The 25,238-nt window shown below is 40.9% G+C and overlaps 1 protein-coding gene across 7 annotated transcripts in view; it reads left to right on the top strand.

The window, feature by feature from the left end:
- AMMECR1 (AMMECR nuclear protein 1) overlaps nt 1-25,238 on the top strand; it is a 98,124-nt gene that overhangs the window by 18,444 nt on the left and 54,442 nt on the right. For all 7 annotated transcript variants that reach the window (XR_011004120.1, XR_011004122.1, XR_011004121.1 and 4 more), the window contains exon 2: nt 5,979-6,504. Coding sequence is in view for 4 of the 7 variants with exons in the window: in XM_068204933.1 (XP_068061034.1) it covers nt 5,979-6,504 (526 nt within the window). In the remaining 3 variants the exon portion in view is untranslated. The remainder of the gene's footprint in view (nt 1-5,978; nt 6,505-25,238) is intronic.

The following is a 25,238-nucleotide window of genomic DNA, read 5'->3' as shown; positions in this document are numbered from 1 at the left end:
CAGTTGATAAATAGTAATGTATTACAATAACAAAGATGGAAAAATACTTGAGTGACCTGCTTGCATATTTTTAGAAGCTGCAATAGTCTACTAATGAACACATTTTCAAAACAATAGCCAAAATATGACACTAGGAGAAACTAAACCCATCCAATATCAAGTGACTAGATGTTTCCACCTGGAACACTGGAAATAATCCTTAGCCATCTTAAGATTCACAGATTCTTTTATAGAATTGAGAATGGTAAAGGGCAGCAGAAGGATTTGCTGAGTTTTCACTGCTCACAAAGATAAAAGAAAAAAGTTCTTCAGTCTCTGGAGAAAAGAACAGTATATCTCATTTCTTTGAAAGGAACAGAGAGATGACAGCTTCAATGCTATCTGAACAGTGTAAAATACCAGAGCAAGGGAGCATGAACCTGAGCTAAGAACTGGACATTAGAGGAACTGAAGTGGAATTCCTTAACACCAAAAGCCAGATAACGTGCAAAAAAGATAGCAAAAGAAATCAAATCATTTCACAAGAAAATTAAATAACACCTGAAAAAGGAAGCTCAACACAGTCTCATATCAAAAGGAAGATCAGAATTTATGCCTCTTGGCTTTCTTACACTGGAGCATTTCTGTCATCCTCATCAATTAACATTATTAATAATAAATTGGTATTGTTAACATTCAGCTCTTTTCTGAAATTGCTGCTCCTTGCATTAACTAAATTTATATGAAAGTTTTATTTTTGTATTTTTACATGATACAAAATCAAGTGCTGGCCCCTTGGGATGGCTAAAGGATTTGTAATTGTGGGTGTGCTGATCAGATTTTAATTCTTAGCACACCATCACCATGCATTTTATCTTCCTAATCCACTCATACACTTGAAAATTAATGATTACATTTTTTTCCTAATACATCTCAATTGTTGTTTCCTATTTGACTATTGCTGAGGTTCATTAGTGGTGTCTGTATAACTGAACTGTATAAACAGATACAAATATTGTTCTAATTAACTTACAACTGTTAGAGGTCTCACTCCTCTGAATTGAGAAATGCTATCAATACAAAAGGTTCTCCACAGCAGTGGCAAATATTCTGTGAAGAAGACTAACTACAAACAGCCATGTCAAAAAATATATCCTAAGGCTTATTATTAATGTATCAGCTAGCATAAATCACTGTAGCTTCACTGACCCCAATGAAGCCACAGTGAATTCATATTGAGAATACAGCTACGTAAGCTACATCTCCTTTTATCACTGTACAATGGAAAAATACATTGCAAAAGGATAGGATATGGCATTAACATAATATTTGAGGAACATTGCAGCTCACAGAATTAGTTGAAAAGAATTCCATTAAAAAGCTACAACTAGTCTCACCTTCCATTTGTTATAAGTGCTTTGAACTTTAGGTTTTTAATTAAATAATTTTTCTGACTCATTGACACACTTAATGCTTTTATCCCTAATTCAGAAACTGTTCAGTCCTACATTATTTACTTTGACAAACAACATTTTAGAATGTATGGTGATTTTTTTGCTTTACTTGTGTGTTTTGGAGGGTTTATTTAGTGGGATGTTTGTTTGTTTTGTTGCGGTTTTTTTTAATGCCCAAACTAATGCCTGGTTTTGCAGTGCAAGCCCAGATGGTTTAACAGAACCAAACTCTAAATTCATATTGGAGTGAAAAATGCCTGTAAAACAATGTAAATTTTAAAATAATACAGATTGGATTCACAGTACAGTAAAATTATAACATAGTCCAAAATATTAAATAGGACCAGGATTCCAGTAAAACAACATGTGAGGACCTTTTGTCTGCTGGCTGTTATCACATCCGGAGATGATTTTTGTACAAGATTTTTTTAGAAAAAACTTCAATAGGGGTTTGATATATGGAACAATAGCAGGATATGGCCTCTAAATGGTAGGAACAATTGCTGTTCTCAGACATGTGCAAGTTAACTTTCATTAGCTTTGTTAGAGTTTGTGCACACTTTCTGGCCTAGATTCAGGGCTGCATCTAATTTCTCCTGGGGACAGCTGAGACACCGAGTGTAAGTGAAGAACAGTAACTATCCTGTCTAAGCAGAATATACTGAGGAAAACTCACATGAGCCTCAAGAGTGTGATAGACCAGTTTGGGAATAATGTGAGAAAGCAATACAAGCAAACCCACTTTCTTTCCAGCTACACCCTTGATGCCTTGTAGGCTGCAGAGCAAGGGAAGAGTTGCCTAGACTGGCTCTACAATGGGTGGAAACGCCTCAGAACCAAAGGAATTTATAGCAGGCCCATCCAAAAAAGCTCATTAGGATGGGAAGACAGATAGAATTTAACCATTGAATTTTGGAAGATGTACGTACAGACTTTTCTCTAGAATAGTAACTAACAACTCCATAGACATGCTTGCTGTTTACATAGTTCAAATTTCGAAGGGATTTTTTTTTAATAGAATTATTTGTAGTATAATATTTCCTTCAGTTCTCAGAAAGTGGAATATTCTGTGTTTTGAAAAGAGAACTTTCTGTTTCCCTTTTCTTCATTGCCTGACTCTGACTTTTCTACAGTCCCAAGCACAAATGAATTTCCTTCCCATTCAAGGCCCTTTATCTTTCCTCAACTGGTTTTCTTCACCTATTATTTAAAATTAAAACATTTCTGTGATTTCTGACAGTTTCCCTATAAATATGTGAAATGCTGCTTTAGGCTGCATCTTCTAATTTTTCACCAGCACCGTTTCAGCTGCCCAAGGTCATTAATTCTCAGTTTTGTGTAGCCACTCCAAGAGGCCAACAAAGATTTTTGTGCAGCCCTCTGATAAACCAGACTGGAGAACTGATTTGGCTGAAAAATAATTTATGGAAAATAGTGTTTTTAAACTTGATCTTCTGCCTCACATCTGCACAAGCAGCTGCATGAACACAACAGAATGGGTGGGGCAGGAAAGAGAACAATTAGCTGAGGTAGAGCTGCTTAAACCAATATTACTACTCCTGCAGAAGAGCACATGGAGCCAAACAGCCTAAATGTGCTATTTTAAGTACCCTTTTAAAACCCTCACCTGTTCCAGTGCCTATTAAAAGAATTGACACTAATAAGGCTAGGATTATATCACTCCTGCTTACTGATGGAGCCAAATTTTGGCTCATTGTTTCCTTGTTCTGGTTGATTTGTCTTCTAATTAGATTGTAGGAAACATAATGGGGAAACATAAATGATCTTTTGGCCCACTTAACAACAATCTGACTTCTGCTACAGTCAGTGCAAATGTTACCTCAGATTCAAAAGGAATTAGATTCTGTCTGTCAGGACATCATTTCCCCCAGATACTAATCATTCTGATTATTTTGTTTAAAAAGGGCAATCCTTCAGAGCAGGGTCAGATCACTGAGAAATATATTTCTGCAAATAATTCTGTGTTTCCTACAATAATTTACAGCTCTTTTCAAGAATAATGACTTGTGCTTTTTAATTAAAACATTAATTTTAATCTGTTACCTGTAACAAGTGACTTTTCTGAAATCACTGGGGCTTTAGAACATGAGGTGAGCAATAGTGCTAAACAGCTGAAGTCATAAAGGAGAGCTACATCACTCCTAAATTGCATTGACCTAATTGCATGACCATTCTGATTCTGTTGGTACTTCTAAAGAGTTGGTTTTCCATCCAGATTTCACTTGGGATATTTGACTGCATGAGGCACAGCACTGTCATCAACCAACAGCAAAGAATCTGCTGAAGTTAGCAGAGTATAGAAGTACATTCAGGGTTTCTTGCAGTAAGAAATGTAGAAGTCCTTGATACTTAACTGAAGCAAAGGACCAATGAAACACGTTGCAGTTAACCAAAGCCATATTATCCAAAGAATAAATGCTCCTTCAACTAGAAATGAAAAATTTCCATTGAGCTATGAAGAACATTTTGTGAGTCTGCAGTTCCCTCCACTTCAAGATATTTGATAATACATAATAATCTGAAGAATAATCTGTGTTCCTGATTCCACTAGTTTCCACAGTTGTGTTTGTATATTTGTTATTGTCTTTACGTAGAGATTTGGTATGCATTATATGCACTGAGGTAAAATAGGAACACAACTATACACAAATACAGCAGAGAACATCAGCAGAAGTGAAAAAATGAAGGTTTTTCTAATGATTAAGTAATATACCTAGCTTACCCTTTCATTCAGGGACCATTTGCAATACAATATTTAATCAAAATGTTATCACTATTCATCATCAGTAGTCTTGATATTGTATAAGGATATGAGTCCTAGCTCTGAGCCTTACTATGAATCTTCCAAATATCTGTCCCAGCGGAGCGAACAATTAATCTTTCTGTCGGCATCATAAGCTTTTGCAGTTACTGAATATTTTTATAAATATTGGTGTTAAATAATATAGGATGTTAAAAAAAGAGAAAAAGACAGAATTCAATACCTGGAGAAACTATTTTCCCAAAAGCAACAGAAGGTGTCACTGCTAACTGATTTTAAACAAATGAATCCCTCAGTAGAAAACACTGTCTTTGTTTTGAAAGAAACTTGAACAGTGTTTGGGAAGGTAATTGGGTTCCCTTCTCAAGTATTCGCCAGCTCCAAACATAAACATTACATTTAAAAATGGAAAAGACTGCTTCGCACCATCTAATTCTCCTTTCTGTTTGCTATTATTCCCTGCAGCTGTTTTACTTCAGGCTATGATTCACAGTCAAAGCAAAAGGAGTTTAGGCCAGTATTTGGACAGAAACCTCCAAAGGGCCTTTTAACCCATTAGTATAGGAGGTCTAGTAATTAAATCTCTTCAAATACATCATTTAAGATGCTGCCAAAATTAATATAATGAGGATGCTGGAGGAACAATTTCCATCAAGAAATGCAAAATTGAGTCTCCAAGTAGTTTGAGACTGAAACCTTTCTATATACTGCATTTCAGCTTGTGTAATGGCTATCTCTCTAAACTTGTGATATTATTTTAACTCTGTGTGGCAGTCCTCACTCCCTTGTCTTCCTTGATAATGTAGTGCTGCTGCTCTATGTTAAACAGCTGTTACATCCCATGCCAGAGATGACGAGTGAGGTGCTATTTTCTCAATATACTTACAGATTTTGAAATACTTTATCGCTGTTTGCAAGTCTCTCCATCCATTCAGATATATCTATATGTGAGACTAACGTAAAACAGTAATACAAAACACATTTCCCCTCTCTAATAAGCTTAACTTTTGGTTTCTGGAGAACAGCGGGAACTCACATCCTTTTTCCTCTGGACTTCCCTTCCCTAGAGGTCCCTCCCGGGCTGCCCGCACCCAGCGCTGTGGTCTCACCGGGTCATGGCTGCTGGCTCTGCAGCTGCGGGCCTATGCTCCGAGCGGCTATTTACTGGTTGTGAAGTAATTGCCAAAGCTGTAATTAAAAAAAGATATATTTTTTTTACATATATATCTATATACATTTAAAGCCCGTGGCTTTTAGCCATCACGACTGCATGCTTAACAGCAGCATCCAAGCACTCTCTCTAGGCTCCCAGCCTGGCGGCTCCAACACAGCCCTCCCCTTCTTTTCCCCAGAGAAAGGCATTTCAGGTCACTTGAATTATTTAGCGGGGTGTTTTTAACCATCTCAAGGGCTTTGCTCCTGCCGCGCGGTGCCTGCAGAGCTCGCGTTTGTGGGTTTATTTTTTTATTTCTTTTTTTTTTTTTTAGCACGCGAGGTGGAGTTGCTCCACTTCCCTGGCAGAAGGAGGAGATAAAGCGCGGGGGGAAGGCGAGAGGGGCGGCTTAGCGTGAGGAGGGGAGGGGAAAGGCCGCCACACCTGCGGGCCGCGCTGCCCCCTCCGGCCCGGCCCTGGCCGCCGGGACCGCTCACAGGGTCGCTCTAACGCAGCTCTCTCTGTCTCTTCTTCCCCCCCTCTTCTGCCGATCCTCCTTTCCCTCCCGCTCCTCATTCATCCTCCCCTCTCCCGCCCCCTCCCCGTGCAGGCGAAGCGGGCGCGGCAGGAGGCGGAGCGGGCCGCCGCACGTCCCCCGGCCGGCCGGCCAGCCCCCCCGCCATGGGTCGGAAGCGCTGCGTGGGGGGAGACGGCTCCAAGATGGCGGCGGGTTGCTGCGGGGTGAAGAAGCAGAAACTCTCCAGCTCCCCTCCCTCGGGCTCGGCCGGCCCGGGTGGCGGCGGCGGCGGCTCCCACTGCGGCGGGGCGGCGGCGGCGGGGGGCGAGCCGGGGGCGCTGCCCCCGCCGGGGGGCCCCCGCCTGAACGGCATCGGGGGGCTGGCGGGGGGCGCCGCCGGCTGCGCCCTGTCCCCGCCGCTGCCGCCCAGCTGCGGCGGGGGCCCCGCCGGCCTCTCCCCGCCGGCCTCCTCGCTGCTCGCCTCCCCCGGCTCCGGCGGGCCCGGCTGCAGGAAGATGGTGGTGTCGGCCGAGATGTGCTGCTTCTGCTTCGATGTGCTTTACTGTCACCTGTACGGATACCAGCCCCCGCGGAGCCCCCGCTTCACCAACGACCCATAGTGAGTATCGCCGCGACCGCCCGCGTGGGCGCCTCGTGCGCGCCCGTCCCGCCCGGCTCCCCCCAGCCGGGCGCCCTCCCTCCCTCCGTCCCCGCCGGCTCCCGCCTCCCGCCCGGCACCTTCCCCGCTGCCGCCGCCCGGCCGCTGTCCTCGCCTGGCCCCACGCCTGTCCCCGGGCCCGGCCCGCGGGCGCCCCCGCTCCCCGGGAGCCGCGCTGCCCTCCCGCGCCGGGCTCGCCCCGGGGAGCGCTGCGCTGCCCGCCAGCTCGGTGACTCCTCCCCGGCCCCTCTTGGCCCGTCGCGCACGGGGCTCGCTGGTGACATCTCCCCCGTGATCCCTCACACCTCTGGCAGCGCCCTGCTCCGAGCGACCGCCTTTGTGACGGGCTCCGCGGTCACCTCCGGCCGCCGCGCTCCGTGGGCAGTGCCCTGTCCCCGCTCGTGGGCTGTGTTCAGGAGCCCCCGAGTAGCTTGCTCTTCGCTCGTTTCACCAGTAGTCCTTACTGGGACCCCTTCACTAGGCAGCCTCTCGCTGTCCGTGTGTTCTGCATGAGGGCGGGCCTCTTCTTCACCAGTGCTGGATGGTGAGTACCCAGTGTAAGAGCCCTGTCGTGCGAGTCCCGGATTTGTGAACACTGGTGTACCTGTACATTCCCCGTGCCAGGCACTTGTAACACTTCTTAGGTCTCATAACGTTCAGAGTCCTTGTTTTGTAATGACTCCTGAAGATCACTCAGTGTTAGACATCGCGAGTCCCTGAGTAATCCACCAAATCAAATTCCCCGAGTTTTGAACAGATCACATAAACACCTGTTACTCCCATCCTCCCTCTGCCTCCCAAGCTTCCTTACAAGAGTGTCCAACAAGGGCCTGTTTTATTCCCATCCCTGGCCACTCTTGTTCAGTGTTTGTCCTGAACCCTGTGCCACACCACCTTCAGAAGTGACCTGCCAGGACCGTGTTGCCCAGCATGTCAGCACCTGCAGCCTGCCTGTGCCGGGAGCCGGGCATGCTGCTGCAGATAGAGCTCAGACACATCAGGGAGTAACTGCTCTCTGACAGGAAGTTCCTTCCTCTCAGCCGGGATGAGTTACCGAGTTGCTGCATGATCCAAGTCTGTTTGATTGCAGAGTTAGTGTAAGGGGTTGTTAAAATGAGTTTCTGCTGTTTTACTTTACGTTTAAATGGAATGGAGCTCGTGTGGTAAGTTTCCAAGCTCCAGCTGAGACTCGACTGTGTTGGTCCACTAGAGTGCATGTCACTTTTTTCCTCTTATATATAGCATGACTATCAAATTTGTGAGAACCTGTGATTTTTCAGTCCTTCATGAGTATAAGTTTTCTGTGTATGTCCTGGACCCTCGTGCACACTCACCAGTGCAAACGGTTATTGTGCAGTCTGTGTTTCGTTAATGAGATGTAGTGTATGCTTCTTGGTGTTTAAAAATGTAATTTATTGATAATCTTATTTGTAGTCCTTGCTGTTCTAACACCCAGGATCTATACATCTCTTGCATACTTTCAGCTGCTGTCATGACAACCCAGCTCTGTGGATTCCTACTTAACCTGCCACCCCAGCAAGTCTTCCCTATATGCTCTTCATAGCTCCTATGTGATTTCATCAGAGTACCAATAATGAAAGGAGGGCAAGGAGACTCCACTGTGAGTTTCTTTACCCAGGTCTTTTGCAAATCCATGTCTGTCCTTTTGTAGATACAAACTGTTCAGCAACTGCTGCTCTGAGTAGCCATTTTGCTGTGCATTGTCCTGTGTCGGTTCTCCGTCCCAGACCACTATAGGTTGCAACATCAGCTTTGTGCTGTTTCAACTTTTTCATTGCTGTAAGACAGTTGAATTTTGTCTGTGTCTCTGTAACAATATTACCTTGGTGTTATGTTTTTTTATCTGTATTGTGGAATGATTTGTTGAACAGATTAGTTCTACTGTCTGTTTTATTAGTGGAGGAAACCGAGGCAGGGGTGAAGATCTCAGCACTGAAATGATTTCCAGTAAACTCTTTGATTCCTCATAGTAAGCAGTAGATCACTTTACTTTTTTCCTCCTGCTTCTTACTTTAACAACAACATAATTGCAAACTAAGTAAAATTAGTTAATTTTTCTGAAATTCATATGTGTTCTTCAGATTTAGTTGCTAGACCTGGTAAAAAGTTGCTGCATCAACTTCTGGACTTCTAGACTTCAGAAAGTGGCACTGTCATTAAAATTCATAATGTAATTTCTGTTTATTCCCATGCTTGTGCCAGCATGCATGGTTGTATAGATCAGGAAATGATCTAACAATAATTTTGTATTTTCCCCTGATTGGTTTCAGAGTTTGGTTCAGTCTGGATCATTGCATGGCTTCACAAACATTTGTGCCTGCACAAGTGTGAGGTGGGGATAAGCAGACAGATGGCAGAACTGCTGCTTTCAGCAGCCATGTGAGCTGATTATGTTTGTGCAATTGGGGGTGCAACTTTGAAAAAGTTGTTCAGTATTACATGTAAAATTTTAGCTCGGTCAATAAATTGCTCCTGGTAAGTGTTCAGAGGCAGCACGAATTCTGGCATTCACAAGATTTGCAGGCAGTCTTACTGATAACTGAGTAACTCACAACGGTTAGATGTTGACTTTGAAGCTGGGCTTCATCCTGTACAGCAAAAAAAAACTGAATGAAAACTGGTGTTTTTCAGTGAATGTGTATTGCATCTTTCTGCCTCAAATTCATTTGGAGGTGTTGTCCATAGACTGAAATACCTGGTCAAAGAGCAGAGGCCTAAAACAAGGGTTTGTATGTAAATTATAGAATTATTCTTTAAGGTTATGTTAATTACAGGGAGGATGAAAGACCTGTGAGCAGGTGTCCTCACACAAACATGACTCATATTCCTTGCAGGTCTTTGAACAATGAAACTGGGCATGATCAAAGAAAAGCAGGTGGCTGAATCACTTGGACAAGGGGTTCTGGCATGTTGTCTTTAGAACAAAACCTGCTTGTGACACATCTGGATTTTTCTGACTTTCTGATGGCAAGATGAGGACAGCATTAGGGCAGCAGATTCAAGGCAGTAGGAATGACTCGAAAAGCTTGTTTTGAAAGGTGTGGGTTTTGAACTCCAGGGCAGCCCATACATGGATGAAACAGTTGGCATTTTCCTACCTCTGGAGTTCCTGAAGCACAGAGAATAGGATGTCGAGGGTATTGCTAGGGAGGTGTTGGGGGAGGTGTTGGGTTGGAGGGGGTGGTGACTCATGGAGTTAAAAGAAGATAGCTGGATGACACTGAATCTCTCCAGCAGTGTTTTGTTGAGAATAGGCTGAGCAAGTTCTTCCAGCCATGGAGATTTCTTCTCCTCTTGTAGACTCCATGGATCTGCTGACATTTTATTCTGTCATTCTTAATTGAAGAACTTTCTCGTACCTTTAATTTCACTTCAGTTTGGGTTGCTGTCTAAGCCACCCTTGCCCTTCTTTGCAGGATATGTCCTGCAGGGCCTGTGCCTTGCTTCCACCCGTGTGATGGCTCTCAGACCTGAGCTGCAGAAGGCATGTAGAAATGACCCTGGCAGTGTGAACACTGATACAAAATGTGAAAATTGCTGACCCAGACGCAATTGTCTCTAGTACAGTGTCATTTAGACACTGTTTTTGAGACTCAGTTTGGTGAGTAAAGTTACAGAATGCTGAACTTGTCCATGGAAATGAATTGTAATGGGATGCAGGAAGATTTGTAAAAGCATTTTAGCCCACTCATTTATGGAGAAGGAAAACTGAGTAGCCTTCTTTCCCTGTGTTTCTTGCCTTTCTGACAATTAACACCTATCCTTTAATTGCTTTTCTGGTTTGGTCTTGTGCAGTACATAAGATGGGCCATTATGATTAGTGGAAACAATACCATGTCCTGCCTTCCATTGTGGAAGAGGAAAGGAGGTGTCTACCAGTGTGAAGGGGCTCGAGGTTTACACTGTTGCTCACTGCTGTTTTCCTTCTAAGTAGGAAGGTGTTTGAGTGGAAGTGCAGGAAGGTTGTGACAAGAGAGGGAGGGTAAGTGTGTGAAGAGGAGTTCAGTTGAAGCTGTGCTGTGGGGAGTGAAGAGGACTTTTTTTTCTTAGAATCTCACATCTCTGCTGACTGTAATGATTTCCCTTGGCACATATAAATCATCTTTCTGAGTTTTTGTCCTGCACAGTGTCTGCTTCAAGATCTTCATCTTGCTTACTTAATTTTAATATCACCATCTTTGTGGAGAAGAACATTGTCTGGCAGTCTATCAGGTTAACTCTTTTGTCAGTTGTTTACTTTTTGTAGTCCCTTCTTGAAGGTTTCCTGCTAGTGAGCAGGATTATTTTAGTGGTGACCACCTGTATTTGATACAGTTTGTAAGGAGAATCATTTGTTCTGCCCCTGTCATCTGGTACTTGGTCACCAAGAACACAAGTTTGCAGCTGGAATGAGTGATGGGGCCTGTGCCCTGCTTCCCATCTGTCTGAAGAGCTCTTTGGAAATGGTATTCAAATGCCCAAATGAAGACTGGCTCACATCTTCCTCATCTGTCAGGGGACTGTGCTGGTGGCAATAGGTGATTCCTGTAGCTGACCTCTGTACCTGTGGTGGTTCTGATGCTTTAGGGAAGCTGACAGCCCTGTGCACATGAGGAAGTGTTGTTGGCTACCACATTCCTTGCTAGGAATAATCTGTATGGCTTGACCATCTTCTGTGATTGACCTCTGGATTAAAATTTTGTCCAGGTGATAGCCAGTTTTGAGCTAAAGACTTAGCTCAGAAATTTATCTGTTCCTTTCTTCATTGATGACTTGTGGCATTTTGCAGCAGCCATTTGTTTGGCTACAGGGCAGAGGTGCAGATCTGCAGCCATGTTGATGTGCCTGACTTTAGTATTTCATTGTGTTTTCAGGTCTAAGATCTGTTAATTTACATAATCTGAAAGGATATGGGGTAGCAGTACTACACTACCTTAATATTTTGTTAGTGAAGTTTGGAAACATTTCAGTTCAATACAGTTTAAAAATACAGAGTTAACTAGTCTTGTGCCCATTATTTTTCTCACTCAAAGACTTTAAACTGTGATTCTACTCAAAGTGAGTATAACTGAACCTTGTAGTAAAGAAACGGTTCTAGGGTTACTGGATATTCAGGATTTTTCCTTAGTTACTGTGTCTTGGTAGAGTGTTGGTAATGCTGGAGAATTGCTGGTAATTTAGATTGAAATAGCTTAAAATCTTCCTGTACAGCCCTAAAGCTGTTTTTTTCTTGTTTACTGTCCGATGCTTTCTAGTAAGGCATTGAAGAGCGATGAGACTTGTCTATAGGTGTGTACATATGCTTACACATAAATGTGAATAAAAATGTTACGGCTTGCAGTTGATAGGATTTCATGCTTTTCTCAATTTCCTGTTTCTTGGCTGCAGCCCGACCTCCAACTTTAGTCTCTGCAACCTACGGTAATGTTGGAATATTGCACTTAACTCCTTGCTTGCTTTGGTATATGCTTCTTTACAAGCTTTTCTTTGAAGCTTTGTCTGGAAACTCAGAATTACATATTTTCTTAAAAAAACCCAGCAGTGTTCTTTCTCTGCAATCCCTACACAGAGTTGAGCTGTACCTATTGTCATTACTGCTCTTGATGCCAGGAATATGAAATTTTGTTGTTTCTCTGCAGGACTTGGTTGTATGGCAGTGGAGACTTAAACTGTTTTGTGGCAGACTCAGTAATAATTTATATTTATTGTTACACTCCAATATTACACAACAGCTATAATGATTGCTTGGTCGTGGCCAAAGATCAACAAGGAAACACACAGGGAAGTGTTCTTTCATGTCTGTGTGTCTGACTTCATTCTGGTTTTCATGTGCATGTCACATGGATTTGTATAAGGTTCAGTATTTTCTTCTGAATTAACAGGGTGTATTGGTCTTTACTGTTGAATGTTAAATGTTGGAATATGAAGTAGTAGTTCTTTCAGAGTGGCATTCCATGGTAGATGCTTTGAAAATATAGTACAGTAGAGAATGTGTATTTTGGCTGGCATAGGCAGTGCTCAGCAGAGAATTCCCAGCATATTTGAAAGCAGATCTGGTGAATGCGTCTTGGTGCAGCAGAGGGGCAGAAGGGATAAGGTTGCATGGCTTCAGAAAGAAATTGCCTTTGCCAGTAGGTTTATCCTCTGATATGATTGGTGAACTGAGAAAATAATGCTATGATAAACTCCAAATTAGGTTATCTGCATTTGAGGACTTTTTCCTTCATAAGTTCACTTTAGTGAGCTGTTCTTACATGCAGATGAGCTAGTTTCTAGTAATACAGGAAATCAGCTCATTGGCAGTCTTAAGGATAGACCCTGGTTTTGTTTCTGTAGCTAAAAGCAGTCACCACAAAATTATACTAAGTGCTCTGATTCTCTGCAGTAGTAGCTCTGTGGAAGTTAATTGTTCTCATACTCCTTGTAGGATGAAGCAGAGTCAACAACAGCCTCTCCTTGTGCCATCAGTCTGGTCATTCATTTTTATTGCCTCCTTTGGTTTAGTTACATTCATATTGTTTGTCATATTTTCTTTTTTCAATTTGGTGCTTTATGTTCCTGCTAAAGATTTTCATGGAAATTCAAATTTTAACATTGTTTTTGACATTGAAACTCTGTCAGAAAAATGTATTTTGTGTCTAGATTTGGTTTACTTCACACGTATATCTAACTTCAGTATTTTTTGCTAGAAATTGTTGAAACATTAATGATTTAGGAATGCAAGTATTTTATTTGGAGCTGCTGACAGAGTATGCAGTTCTGCCTTCTCTTCAGTTTTGAGCTAAATATAATAGTAATGTTATCTAGCACTGAATACTAAAATAAGAGAAATTTAATGTTGGCACTTTTTGGTCACTGACAGTTAAGAGATAACCAGAAAATAAAAATTTGGAGCCCTGGGCTAGCTCATTTTGCTTAGTTTACAGATCTATACTGTGACCAGTTAATGAATGAAATGTAGTCTTTAGTTTTTGTTCTCTCAAAATTTATGCCATAATCAATAGAAAAAGCTCAGTATGTTAAGCTATCTGTTTTTGCATTAAATAACTGTTTACAGTTAAGTGCAGATTTTTTGTAGCATCAAATTATTGTCTTCAGAAATAGAAGTGTTAGTTGTTTGATATATGCCATATACTGGTGGTTTGTGGCAAGAATCTCTATGGAAGGCAGGGAATCTGTAAATTATTTAAAAATAATAGTAGACTCACCAGAGTTTGGCCAATACAGAAACTGTTGCTAGGCTGGAGGCCAAAACAAGTCCAGTCAGGCCCTGACCCTCGTTAGCCAAGCATTATGAAAATGCTTGACTTTTTTTATGATGTTTATGCTCCTAAGGAGTGGGTTATTAAGATTGGTACTCAGCTTAGCATTGCAAAGTTTGCATTTAAATAACAAGATGGGGCAGCTCTACTGTGGTTAATTGACACATTCTCAGAAACATGTCCTTGATAACAAAGCATGCTGGGAGTGCAGTAGCTCTCAAATGGAATTTGGCTGTTGAGTTGGTCCTAGTGCTGCACTTCCTCACTGTGTGATAGTACTGTGGTATATGCTGACTGACCAAAAGTTGGGCAGTTTATCAGTCCAGCACTATAAACAAGTCAGCATCTTTCCTGGGCTACTTGTATGACCTTGTAAAAAGCCCTTCATTTTCATGACTGGGGTGTTGGCTAAAGCAATCAATATAAAGGGCTTCATTTCTGAAGTGGCATACCTTCCTGTTCCATTGGTCAGAAACATATTTGCTGAGATCTTTTTTGTTTTTGTCTCTTCACAACTGGTGTCCCCTAACAGACTGCATGTCTGTGTCCATGGCTTACAGGATATGCCTGAAGTTTTTGTCATCTGACTGGGCTTTGATAACTTCCTGGAAGGCAGTGCTTGTTGTGAGTATATGGATAGTGCTTTGCCACATAAGTACTTGCAGCCAGGGTTATTAAAGTGCTAATTTCATGAGAATGACATCTTATGGAATGCAGAACAGCTCTGTGGAGTTGTGGCAAGGTCACTGGGACAGCAGCCATATCAAGATCTGTATGTCTTCCCAGAGCACTCTTGCATTACAAAGTTGGAGTTCTCACAATCCTTAATGGTATATAAAATCTCATTTTTTTTTTGCTTTTCTTTCCATTAGCTTGAAATCTGTGGCACCTTTGGCAAAGTTGAACCTGGGGCTGCAGCGATTGTAATATATGTGGCATAGACATATTCCTGTAATTTATCTTTTGCCCCTCTGCCACCAAAAATGTCTCCTCTCCAGGCTTTGTTGGCACACCATAGGTTCTAGCATCTGTGAGGCTGTCTGCTTTACTGAGTGGTACTTTGGGGCCATGTTTGAGACAGAAGAGAGAGGAAGAGAAGGATCCCTGTCATAAGTTTTTATCTATAGCATCGGTAATGCTTCTGTTTTATCTTTTCTGAAAATTAAAACACTTTCCCTGTTTTCCATGTGGCGCTTTGTACAGAGATAAGAATTCTATGGGTGAAACTCAAGAATTCATGAGTTTTAGGTGTATTATTAAGGTAGAAAAATGTGTGTGATTGTGTGAGTCTCCACTGGTGGACAGCAGTGTGGGCTTGTGTAAATCTGGTTGCTTCCAGCCCCTTTTTCTAGGTAACTAAGAATATAAGGGTTGGGTGCCACACTATTTTCCTTACTCAGTAAGTGAGCACAAGGGTAAGTTCAGCTGCCAAGGAATGGCAAGTTTGCAAGGCTGTTCTTTTCTGTATAAATAAACTTGCTGAAAGATTAACTTTTGGGAAAGATGATGTGCTATGCAGAGGTCCCTTGTAAGGATCTTTTATGAGGAAGAAAAAACATTTTTCTAGTCTTCAGTACTTTATTTGTCTGCCACATTAAGTAGGCAGAGAAAGTGCTGCACCAATCTTAAGTAGTGTTTCTGCAGAGAGAATGCTGGGGGCTGAGCGGGTGGTTGAAAAACCCACAGAAAAGGTGTAGTGAGGAAAGAAGCCCTCTTCAAAGAGTGCTGCAGTGCCTGAAGGGAGGTGACTAACTGCAACCGAAGCATCTCCTAAGCAGGAGGGGAACAAAACTCCAGCAAGCCACTGACACAAATTAAAAACTGCAAGCCAAGCAGTAGAAGGCAAATTCTTTTGGTACAGTGTTACAAGCAAACGCTGAAGAACCAAATGGTAATGTAGTATTAAAACTGATCCCTAATAAGATGCTGATAGAATGCAAAGTTGTAGTAATGAGGCTCACTCTTCCTTAAGAAATAAGAGCAGGATTCTGGATCTGATTCAATTCAACTAAAATTGAAAAAAAAAAAAAAAAAAAAAAAAACCAAGTAGAGAAGAGGCAGGCGGCAGAAATCTCACATGGGATATTTCCCACCATAATACCTGAATTCCTCTAAAATACTGGGACTAAAATTTGAGAGAATATATAAAGATTGGGGCTGTTCATTGGGAAGGAACACTGAATAAACCCAAGCATTAAAAATGAAGTGTTCTAAAGAAGGATAAATGGAACACAAATTACCTTTTTCTTAATTCACAGGAAAAAGGTTCAAGTGAAACAAGTATTCCTATGTACACCTAACCACTGTGGTCTCTTTTCACCTCGAGGATGAATTATTGCAGTTTTCTGTGCTTGGACAGCTTGAGCTTTTAAGGTACAAAATTTAAGCCACTGCTTAAAAAAGTAGCTCCCAGCAGTACCTCTTTTTGGGAGAATATGAAATCTGTGCTTCAGGTTGTTTGGTGCCAGCTGCTTCTTTTTTTTTTTCCTTTTGCACGATTTCAAGGTGTTAAGTTTCTTCACATATATAATGTAAATGTCTTGGAATAACCTGCTCAAAGACTACCTACTACTCTTTGCCATCCTGCTAATTTAAGTATGCTTTCTTCTTTTTTAAATGTGTTGAGATGCTCAGCAGCAGCAGATTGTTGCTCATCCTGAGCTGAAATAGTTACACTAGACAGGGTAAATGAAGATAGGGGAACATGACGAACACTCTGCTGCTGCAATGTGAAATATTACTCTTTCTCTGACCAGTGGTCATATAAATGTATGGATGACAGATGTGCATCCAATAGTTAGACAACATAAGCATAATACACTTTCTTGGTTGTCATTTTATGTAGAATGTTAAATGGAAATTGCTCTGGAAGGGAAAACTAGGCCAGTTCAGAGTGGTCTCTGACATCTTGGCACTAAATTTTAGGGGGTTGGAGATGCCAGAAATTTTTTCGAAGAGGCCATTGCAGAGATGTCAGTAATGTTCGGATGGTTCCACTGGTAAGACCCGTACTAGTTTTTAAGTGATTAGATTAATCAAAAGAAGAAAGAGACAATCTTACATAAAAAAACAGAATGGCTGTTGGACCTCTGAGTGTTTCTGGGGCTCTGCAGGTTCTGACTTCTCTGTATCCAAGTTATTAGAGGAAACAAGTGGGACTTAAGGATGAATCACTGCAGTGGTGTTTGGAAGGATTGTGCTTTGTTCCTGGCCATGTGATTATGGTGGACAAACCTGAATGAGGTCTTCAATCTCTCTACCTTGTGTTCTTTATGTAAAAAATAAGGTACCTCAACCTACTCTACTTTGTCAAGTTAGTATAGAGAGAAATTCACTGTTATTGCAATTGTTCTTTCCCTTGACTGGATTATCCTGCCAAGAAGCTCTCCAGACTTGGCTCAGGGTATTTTTGCCTAAATTGGCAACTTGGATGCATACCCTTCTTTTTTTTTTTTCCTTTTTTCCTTATTTTCCTTTTTTAAAAACTGTAATCTACTATATCTGAAATGAATCACAGTTTTATTCATGTTAGCTTGACTCCTTTAAAGGCTGTTGTTGCTTCTCAAATAAGTCTCAGAATTTGCAATGATTTTTTTTTCAGAATAGTTTTTTCATTTGGGGTTCTCAGAGTCACAGTATTCTCCTTCGTAGTTTAGGGTTCTGTTCAGTGAATCCTTTCCCTGAGAATAGTTCAGACAGTTTTAAGTTTTCTAATAAAGGTTGAAGACAAGACCTTCCATAAATTATGCTGCATCTTTTGTTTATGTTCAAGTTGCATGAACACCATTGTTTTATGGACATTTTGAAACTCTGAAGAGGGAGGGTATGGTTACACGTTCCATGCCCTGCTAGAGCCAGTAAGTTATGGTTGTGTAGAGAGATAAGATCTCTTGATTTTACTGAGTGTTGGAAGTGGAGATGAGCAGAAAGAAAAGTTAGGGTGGCAAGGAAGTACAAGCAGTGACCGTATAGTGATACTTCCCTAAATATTTTTCTAGTCTTTAGGAGCTAGTAGTTCAGGACATCTGGAGCCAGAAGTGATGTCTTTCACCAGTAATTCTCCCCAACACCCCACCCACCCAACTAGCAATGAGTAGATTATAAATAAAGTTTTATGGAAGTGAAGTTGTCAGGAAGATGAGAATGTTTTGCAGGAATGGTTGAAGTACTTCAGGGGCTATACTGTTAGAAATGGAATGAAAATCAGTATTTTTAAGAGCAGTGTCATGTACTTCAGGAGTGCATAAAAACTGATTCTGTAAGTTAGGAGTTTTTTTCTCGCCTTAATGGTTTTCTGGTATTTCCAGTTGACTGTCAGCTTGCTTAGCTTTCATTATGCTATAGATGTATAAAATGCAAGTGGCTATTTTAAAGAATAATTATAAGTAAGAATAGAAAAGGATTAAATACAGTTTTAAAAGGGAGTGGCTGAGAGCTTACTTGTAAAAGTTTATGGTTCTGCTGCTCTCAGGGGAAAGACATCTTGTCTTTGCAAAGCAGGGCAGCCAGAGTGCTTGAGAGTGTGAAATCAGCTTGCAAAGGAAGATGAGAAGGGCTGGGCTGCTTTAGAGGATCAGAACAATGACTAAAAGGTACAAAATTTGACTGAGGAGATGTGTGTATGTGTGTATATATATTGGTATGTCTATATATATATATACATATATATATATCTTTGTGTGTGCATATGTATGTGTGTATAGGAAGAGAAAGACAAAGGGACACAAATTAACTCCTTAAACTAAATGCCAGTACTGCAAGAAGAACAAAAAAGATATTAAAAGAGTGTGAATTAATTTTAGATTTAGAGTGTAAGGTTTCCACTTTCTGGAGTAATGTGGCATTATTGTAACCAGTAATAGGATTAGTGGGGGCAGGCAATCCAAATACTTTAGATAGATCTTGATTACTTTGATAAGATATATGTGACACGTTGCCTTTGGTAGTAAGCTTACTAGATTTGATAGTTTAAAAGGTCCCTCTGAGTTCATTGGAGTGGACTTGGGCTTTAGGCATCAGTGTGGCATTTTACCTTCTCAGGGGATGGATTAATCCTGGTCCTTGGTTGTTTCTGCTTTGGTAATATGTTCTAGATCGAGAAATCTTCTGGTGATGATGTTTTCAAGAATGAAGACAGTAATTTTGCCATTGAAAGTCTCAAGTTATCAAGATAACGGGACAAAGCTAGTCTTCTCAATATCATCTTACAGTCTTTATTTCTTGCCTGAAAATTCTTTTTTTTTTTTTTTTAATTGACACTGGCAATCATTGCCAAGTTGTTAATGTCCTCATGTGTAGCCATGGTAGTTAGTAATGATCTACTGATACTCCTGACATGGAGTTAAGTGCTGGCACTAATGAATTCTGTATCTGAATACTGGGATAAGTCACAGTTCTAAACTGTGGCACTGATGCTTTTCTTGTATAAGAAAGATTGGTTTTGGAGAATAGTGATGATAGATGAAATTTATTATCTCTGAGGGCTGTTAGATGAACTTTCTTAAGGCAGCTTCTGATAGAACTTGTCTTGAGCAGATTGCTTGTTTCACTGTGAGTTCAAAGATGCCCAAGTTGGTGCTCTCTGACTGAGTTGGGTCTAGCAGGATTACTTACTTTGTGGGGGTTGTTCTTTAATAAATTGTTTTGCTTTGACAGAGAATCTTCTACCTTTCTTTCCTGTCTGCTTTTGGTTTGAGTAAGATTTATGACTTTCTTGAGATGGAGATGAATAGAAGCAAATATTGGTCAATAACAGAGCTCTGTGGAGGTAATTAATTTGGAGAATGTTATATGTATAAATAATTTTTACTAAGTTGGAATTGAACCATAACTCTGCTGTTGTTCATGTTGAACAGGGAATGGGATATTGGTTTTCTGAACACAGTATCCTATGCTCTTAATAAGAGTGGTTACCAAAATAAAAATTAAGGAAAGGATTCAAATGGCAAACAAAGTGTATGTTAAGCATTAATGTTTTTTAGAGTAGTGATGCTGGAGACTTTACTGCTTGACTTCAGCCACCTAATAAAATGGGTTTTTATTTGCACACCTTTTCATGGCAGCAAAGAAATAAAGCAGTGTAGGAGCACAGTTTCTATGAAAGGGAGTAACAGGGAACTGAACAGACAGGCTCACCGTGAGGTGTCAGGGAAAGTTGTAGCTTCCACGTTCACGTTGAAATGGCAGAAGACTTCAAGTTGATAATTTTGAAATTGTGGTATGAGAAGGACTTTTAAAGCAAAGCTGTGATTTGGTGGGTTGTTTGTGTGGCTTTATTTTTTTTTTTTTAAACCAAGACAACCGACCAATAAAGTGATAGAGGTGATTATTGCTTCTAGAGCTGGTAACATGGTGGTTTATCAGTGTTTTTATATGGTCATCCTGCTGTTCCTCCTCATCTCAGTTTAGGTTTCCCCCATCAGCTGAAGTATGCCTGCTGCTGCATGTATTATAGGCTTGGGTTGCAGTTGAGGCAGTGGCAGCCTCTGTGGAGCTAAAACTGGAAATGATGATCAGAGGAAGTCTGACTTCACACCGTGAGCTGGAACATGCCACCACCTCCTGTGTGATCTGGTACAGAGCAGAGTGCTCTTCATAAGGGGGATGCTGTGCAGTGGCTGCATCTGAGCAAAGTCCAGTGTGTAAACCCATGCTTTAGTTTTCAGTAAATCTTGCTGATCACAGTGTAGACCCACCATTCCCAGGTCACTGAAAGAAAAATTGGTGCCAACCTCCAGCTGCCAGAGCTGAGGTTGCACTCTGAGGTCAGGGAGCAAGGTGCCACAACAGTGGAATTATTCTGCCTTAGAAGAGGTAACAATAAGAGATCTGGCACCTTGAAGCATTGCAGTGAGAAATCCAAAAAGGAGCAATTTGGATCTCTCTGTTGCTTTCAAGAGATTTATAGTGTTTTTCATAGACCTTTAAAAGCTATCTACCCTTACCTGTGTTGATTAAAAAAAATAGGCAGTAGGATGGTTGAATGTTTAGGTTTTTTAGAGTAAAGATAAATGTGCGGTGGCTTGACCTTTAGAAACTTCACTGATTAGCCAATATACAAATTTAGTAACAACAAAATAATACTCATCTTTAGACCAATGATTTGGTCTGCAGCTGTTTTATTTTAGCTAATTCCTAGAATGATTGAGTCGTGGTTGTATGGGACCTGCTTATAGGTGGTGAGTTGGTTTGGGGCTTTTTGGTAGTACACCAAATAGCTGTTTTTAGCAAAACTAGAAAAATTATATTAAATTAAACATTACACATATTTTTGTGGTGTAGTTGTAGGATACAATATTTTCAGACAACTCCTGGTACTAATTTTGAAAGGCTATATATATACTTTGCTGGTGTGCAGTGTAGTTGTATTTTGTGTTAGCTTTAGAAATGTGTCATTTTCAAGGTTAATTTTGAAGATGTCATTAGCTTTTTGCTTTCATAAAATGTCTGGTGAAGAAAACCAAAATGTGAGCACACAGATTTTGATGCATCAAAATTAAAGTGCACTCTGTTTATTTTCCAGAGTTTTCAGTCTGATAGGATGATTTTTAAAATTCAGTTTTGACATTTGAAGGGATCTCACTGAAGGTTTCTCTATATAGTTATAAGAGACTGCATCTCATGCGGTGTTTGAGAGAGAGTATTTAATTTTAGAAAGAAGTGTTTAAGCTTTGTTGTGGAAACATTGTAGTGTCTTTGTGATTAATTCTGGGTCTTTCAGAATTTTATTTTTCTTTAGTCTTGTTAGTGTTGAATAGCTGACTATCTCATACAGTGTATTTGTGTCCTGCAAGCCACTTGAATGACATTATAGAACTGGAGTGCAGTTCCCCAATCTGACTTCACTCGGATACCAAGACTACTGCAGGCATAATTAATGCTCTGACTATACTTTGCTGGTTTGGAGAAGTAATGTGAGTTAAATGCAGCCTTTGGATGAGACTCCATGTCTAGGGCAAACAAAACATCCTCATACATGTGCCCCACACCCTCCCTTGAACTACTTGCATTGATCAGTGCATGCTGGCTGTGCTGTTTCTTCTTGATAAGTCAGCAGCAGATACTCTGCTGCTTTTTGTTAGGTTATTTTTTTTTTTTGCTGAGTTTTAAGACTCTTTTTTGCTGAGTCTTTTGCATGCTAAATGCCAGAGCTGGCTTAAGGGATAAGATCTTCCCATGTGGTCTGGGGAAAGATGGGACCCTTGCAACCAGCCAGTGTTAATTTTAGGCTGACAAGAACTGTAGCTCAATTGTTTTAACCTGGATTTGTTTTCTGCTCTGAGAATGTAAATGCTCTGCTGGTTGAGACTGTAAGCCTGTTGCTGTACCCAGCAGTGCTAAAGATTACAGTGAAGGGAATTTTTTTTTTTTTTTTGTGGACTCATTTCAATGACTTTTTCCAGCTTTTGACACATTGAGCAGGTAGGCTGGTGCCTGCAAGTACATCCAGAAGCCATGGAAGAAAAAGCAATCACATAACATATTTCCTTTTGTGATTCTGCTGTAAACAGCATTGCCAGTTGTTTGCCCTACATCTTATTCCCCAGTCATCTGAACAAAGTTTATAGGCTAGAATATAAGACTAAACTGGGATTTTCTTTTCCTTGTTGAGTTCATCTGGGTCCATCGTAGTGCTTTAATGTACATAGTTGCAAACATTGCAACGTACAGCAAACCTTTGGATCCTCATTTTAAGATAGTGAAGGAGCCTGCAATATGTAGCAGAACCATATGCAGACTGTCACAGAAAGTCCTGAGCCCATTTTGGGCGGCTGAAGATTACATTTACAAGTAGGTTTTTTTTTCAAAATAGTCCTGATGGATTGCTTCCACAAGACTGTCGGGTGTATAGCCCAGTAATTCAATGGATCCAACAGATGGCTACTCTAATTCAGAGGGATGTATAAGTTGGCACCAGCATGGGGGAGAAGTATTGTGGCCTTGGTAGGATTTTCTCTCAGAGAAGCTGAGTGTACTCTTTCCAGCAGACTGGTTGTCTGTGTTCAGTGATTTGACCTGCTGCTACTTTGCAGGGATGGAAATTGTGTTTCCTTTTCTGTAGTGTCAGTCCCTTTAGAGTCTTCAGTGTGCTCTGGAATTACACTGGCAACCTGTTGCCCAGCAGTTCCTCAGCGTCAGGTTTGGAACTGTCCTGTGCTGGCCCCAGTGGACTGTGTCTGACTTGTCTGTTCAGCCAAATGCTTCCCCTGTACTTAATTCAAATTGAGCTCGTTCCTCTGACCTATATACTATGACGTTAGGTGTGAATGTCTCCCCAGTTGCTTCACTGGTAAATACTGGGAATAGTGTTCACTGAGCTTTTCTAAACTGGTGTTGTCAATTCTCCATCCTTTTCTCATTTTGGTCTGCAAGAGACCCCACTGGTTTTTCTAGTTGGTTTCCTGCTTTGGATGTAGTTAAGTAACTTTGCAAGGTGCTACCCAAACATGTTAAGTTCTATTTCCTGTTTACTTTTGACCTACCATGTATATTCTAAACTCTTCTGTTCTCATTAAGCAAGCTTTCTGATTTTAAAAGCTGACTTCTCAGATTTGCTTTCTAACTTCCCCATTTAATCATGCAGTATATAGGCTTTTATTGCAGGGGCTGATGTGTTCTTTTGACTGCTTTTGTTTTGCTTCCAGCTGTGAGGAGTTTACTTGATCTCCTAATACAGGATTTTGTCTGCTTTTTTTTGTTATTTTTTCCCCTCCCTTCAGGGTTGTGTGGTTTTGGGTTGGTTGTTTGTTTGTTTGGGATGTTTTTGAGGGGAAACAGGTTTGAGAGGATTGCTAATTACTTTTTTTTTACACTGTTCCCTTAACATTAATTATCCATGTGCCAATAGTTTTTTGTCTCACTGTGTTCAGCTGTGATGTTGAAATACAATTGCATTGCAGGCACAGTTACATAGCAGCATTCTTATCCTTTAACTATATCTTGTGTACCATTAAAAACTAAGCCAAAAATTGGATCTTTTCATGTAGATCCTAGTACTAATTTTCAAGGTAGAAATCATTATTTGGGGGAAAAAAATCTGCATGCCATTCTAATGAGTCACAGGCTTCACTTTACATCAGGAGATTTCCGTTGCCCATTGTTATTACCTTTCTTAAAGTTGAAAGTCTGTAACCTTCCTGAACTGGTAATGTAGTTGATCATGCATCTTTATTACTGGATTGTGTGACTTCTAGCATAAGAACTTAATTGAACTTCTCCTCTCCTGTAACACTTTATGCCATTAAATGTTTATATAACCTTCACAGACAGTGCCATTCCCCACTGGCCTGTTGTTTGTTGCTCCTGTTGGAATTGCTGAGTAAGCTGGCAGGCTCTCAGCGTTATCCTGTTTTGGTTTGTCTCCTTTCCACCAGATCTTGGAGGTCCTTGTTACTTTGAGGGTGTCAGGTGAGGCCAAGTATTTGGGCTTCCCATGTGTTACTTATGAAATTTCTAGCAGTAGTGTAGAAGTGTTTGTAAGTTCCAAAACTCTTATTGGCGTGCCATTCTGGCTGACTGTGGCATGACTAATGTGCATGCTTAACAAGTTCTTCCTGTTCCCATCATGCCTGAATCTTTGCTGTCTGTATCACTGACTTCCTTTCTCAGCCTCACATGTGAATCTGACAGCACTTAAGAAAGTAAAAGCATGGAAATCCTGAGTGTAATGCTTCTGTCCATCAACATGTGTTTACTTTCCAGAGAACCCATCCTCCATCCTGTGATTCCATACACTGCTGTTACTCGTGTGGATTTAGTGGACTACTGGGTTGCTTGGTTGGGTGTTTGGTTTTTTTTTGTGGTTTTTTTTTTTTTTTTTAATTTTTATTTTGTTGATTTTCTGCTGAATCACCAGGTAGTCACTTTTCAGTGTAGAAGCCCTGTGAGGTTGCTGCCTTTCCATCTGCTGGCTGCTGTGCCAGCTGGTTGTCAGATGTCACAAATACAGCAAGCTGTGTGTCGAGTAAAGTCATCTGATAAACACACCTGCTTCTTCCCAGTCCTAAGTCTGTCTACTCCAAGAAGGATTCCTGTGTCAACAGGAAGCAGAGGGTGGATTGTTCCAGAGATTAACTCTGATCCATCCATGAATGCTAGAGATGGCAAAAGGCATGATGAAGCATAGAAGAGAAAACAAGTAGGCAACACAAGAGCCTTTTTCAATAGTATTGCTTGTTATCTATTATAAAACTGCAGTGACATTCATATGAAGTAGTGGGCTTTGTGTAACCTTTTTAGATTTGTTCCCTCATAATAAAGGCATATCCCTAAAATTGTCAGTCTTCAAATAGGAAAAAAAATCAATTTTTGGGAAGCAGAATTGCAGACAGCATCTCTGTGCTTTTGTGAACTTGTGTTTGGTAAAAGACTGTGAAAGAACTGATGTTCCCAGTGAGGATCTGCTTTATTAGTGTCCCAGGGATGGCCAGTGGA

The sequence above is a fragment of the Anomalospiza imberbis genome, chromosome 14 (genome assembly GCF_031753505.1).
Source record: "Anomalospiza imberbis isolate Cuckoo-Finch-1a 21T00152 chromosome 14, ASM3175350v1, whole genome shotgun sequence".
In the NCBI taxonomy this organism is placed as follows: Eukaryota; Metazoa; Chordata; class Aves; order Passeriformes; family Viduidae; genus Anomalospiza; species Anomalospiza imberbis.
The sequence above is the reverse complement of the archived record's forward strand: the minus strand, read 5'-3'. Positions and strand labels throughout refer to the sequence as shown.